The 3,270-nt window shown below is 49.8% G+C and overlaps 1 protein-coding gene across 1 annotated transcript in view; it reads right to left on the reverse strand.

Annotated features, from left to right (window-relative positions):
- Pnp (purine nucleoside phosphorylase) overlaps positions 1 to 2,960 on the reverse strand; it is a 7,723-nt gene extending 4,763 nt beyond the window's left edge. Inside the window, exon 1 of the mRNA XM_032917866.1 lies at positions 2,888 to 2,960. Within this exon, the coding sequence (XP_032773757.1) occupies positions 2,888 to 2,898 (11 nt within the window). The 5' untranslated portion in view covers positions 2,899 to 2,960. The remainder of the gene's footprint in view (positions 1 to 2,887) is intronic.
- Between the last annotated feature and the right edge of the window lie 310 nt (positions 2,961 to 3,270).

Genomic DNA, 3,270 nt, shown 5'->3' on the forward strand with positions numbered 1-3,270 from the left:
ATTGCTGCCCGGATGAGGGTTGGGGCCAGCTCTCCCCAGTGCTTCAGCCAAGGAGGGGCAGAGCCAGTTCTGCACAGCCCACAGACGTTAAGGAGTCCCTAGGTGGCAGCCCTGGACTGTGGATATCCACTTGGCCTTTGGTGGTAACACACCCCACTGCTGCAGGGACAAAGACCCCTGACATAGTTCTCAGTGGTAGCCCAGGCCAGTACCTCACTATGACCTCAGGTAGCACCATAGGCTTCTCACACCAGGCTCCTCCTCACTACCCTGAGTCTCCCGTTCACCTCTCCTCAGTGCACACACACCATTCGACCTCTCTTCCTCTCCCATCTCTCCACCACTCACTCGCTCCTCTGTTAGCGCCCGGGCTTCTGGGTGGCTGCGGCTGCCTCAGGTTTGCTCTGCTCAACCCGCCCAAATTTAATTAATTTTTAATTTAAAAATTTAATTACACTTAATTTAGTTGGTATGTATGTGTGTGTGATGTGTTCAAAGCATGCAGGCCACAGCATGTGTGGTGGTCAAAGGGTAACGTGTGAGTCACTTATCTCCTTCTACCGCATGGGGCACAGGAGTGGAACTCAGTTCAGCTTGGTATCAAGAAACTTTACCTGTGGAGTCATGTCACCAGCCCTCGAGTTTTTAAATTTTTATTAATAAGTAATTAGAATACTCCTAGAAGTCTACAGGAGAGCCTTAGTTTCTCTGAACATGCGTCTTTGATTTCCAGATACAGACCTCTGTCATATGAATTAACAAACACCTTTAATCCCAGAGTTCAGGTGGCAGGGACAAGTTGATCTCTGTGAGTTCAAGGCCAGCCTGGTCTACAAAGTGAGTTCCAGGCCACTCAGAGATCTGTCTCAAAAACAAAGAAAAAATACACACACACACACACATATACATACACACACATGTATGTATATGTAAGTATAAACATATTCAAGACCAGAAACTAAGTTTTCTTTCTCTCTCTCTCTCTCTCTCTCTCTCTCCTCTCTCTCTCTCTCTCTCTCTCTCTCTCTTAGTTTTGGAGTTTGTTGTTGTTTTCAGACAGAGCCTCATGTAACTTAGGCCAGACTCAAACTCAATATATAGCCAAGGCTGACTGTGAGTCCCTGATCCTCCTCTCTCTACCTTGGAGTAAGTACTGAGAGGACAGTGTGAGCTATGATTCATAGCTAAGAAACGAAATGACTGCAAAACACAGAAACCAGACTTATTTCACAACATTGGTTATAAAATGACCTGCCAGTACTGGCTGCAGACGCTAGTTGAAAACAGAAGTTTGTGGGCCCATCCCTTCAAATGAAAAACTTGTTAAAGTTAGGAAGGGTGCGCCGCCGTTAATCCCAGCACTCAGGAGGCAAAGGCAGGCGGATCTCTGAGTTCCAGGCCAGCCTGGTCTACAGTGAGAGTTTCAGGAGGAGCCAGGGCTATGTACAAAGACTGTCTCAAAACAACAGAACAACCAAACTTGCTAGGAAGCTCTACTGTGTAACAGTTAATCTTTCGGTCTCCTGCTGTTCCCCGCCCCTCTCTACCTTTTTGCATCTTTGCTTCTCCCCACGCTAAGGTATTTTCTCCTTCAGAGAGCAAAGAATAACGTACATGTCTCATAACCAAGTACTAGTTAGCATCCACTGGGAGCTGGGTGTGGAGAGGCAACCCTTTAATCCCAGCACTGGGAGGGGGAGGGGCAAGGCAGGAGGATATCTGCAAGTTCCAGGGTTCCAAAACAAGCATTTAGAGACTCTCTGTCTAATAAACCTGGACCTTCTCACAGTCCCAAGTCCAATTCTATTACATCCAACGGCAAAGATCAAAGATTGCTCTCGGGAGTGGAAGGACGGAGGTATACAAGCATTGAAAGCAACTAAAAAAGCCTCCACAAGCATTTGTCTTCCAGACGGAGAGCCTTAAGTCTCAGCTACGTCACAGACCCAGACATTAGGATAACTTGAGCCTAGCCTGGAAATATAGCAAGACCTTGTCACACACTGCCACAGGAGTATATTATAGGAAACAAAACAGGACTGCAACACAACAGGTTATCCTCAATGAAACAGCTAGTGGGGCAGATAGAGCCACGGGTGACAAACAGAAGCAATTAAATAGGCAAGAATTAACAGCATCCTAAAGGGCCGGAAGTGTGAGGCTTGCTCTCCCCCCCACCTCTGCCCCCCGGCCCTGTCCGGCCTTAGCTCACAGTCCCCGAGGACACGTCGGACCTGAGATCACCCTAAAGCTGTGATCCCTACAGCTCTGCTGGTGAGTCAATCTAGGAGTTCCCGACTCAAAACGAAGGGAGATTCTTTTTTTTTTTCTTTTTTTTTCTTTTCAATTGAGGAGGAAGGAGTGGAAAAGTGTCTTCTGAGCAGGTCAATGAATACAGATTTCCCAGCTTTAAAGAGACTCCATTCCTAATTTGTTAATACGACCTCCAGTTTGGAGGAAAGGGAGGGGCTGTCATGAAAAGTGAGCAATTTTCCTTCTCAAGGAACTGCGGGATAGCACAACAGAATTATCTCCTCGATTACCTGGACCCCCAGAATGGAAACTTGTGTTTTGAAGTCGTCTGGGCTTGTACCTTCTTTTCCACATACACCACAGAGGCACAACGTTCCTGGTGACAGTGCCAACACTGTGCTAACCTGTTCCTTCCTGCTCCGGGGCGCCCCTACCGCTGGTTCCCGCGCCGGCCGGACGCGGCAGCCGCCCCACCATGCCGGAGCCCCGAGTCTGCCACTGGGCTCTGCGCCAGGCCTCTCTGCATCCCCAGCAGACTCGCTCCTTCCCTGGGCCCAGGCTGCTAAGTTCGCAGTTCTCAGCGACAGCCGGTCCCCCTCGGCAAAACGCCCGAGTCGCCGGGCCCCGCACTTACTCGTTCTCCATGGTGTCACCGACGGCTGCGCCGAAATCCTGCCTTTTCCGCTCTACGGCGACACAGCCAGAGTCCGGTCAAGACTGTTAATGCACTGTTTGCTGGGCCGGCTTTTATATCCAGCCCCAGGCGCCAGCCAATGACAGCAGCCGTGTCTCCATGGTGACACACCCTCATCCAGAGGTGTGGCAGGAAACCTCTCCAGAGTTCGTTTCAAAGAGACCCTCTCCTAGTCTAGGGCAATTAGCTTGTGGTCCCTACACACATCCATGAGTCTCCCAGCCTGAAAAGGAGGTCTGTGTGGGAAGAGAACTAGAAGCAGGGCAGAGAGGCCCGGAACTGCCTATCTGCAACTCCATTCTCTGCTGTGTTACTGTGTCAGA

This window comes from Rattus rattus, chromosome 12, assembly GCF_011064425.1.
Source record: "Rattus rattus isolate New Zealand chromosome 12, Rrattus_CSIRO_v1, whole genome shotgun sequence".
Taxonomy (NCBI): domain Eukaryota; kingdom Metazoa; phylum Chordata; class Mammalia; order Rodentia; family Muridae; genus Rattus; species Rattus rattus.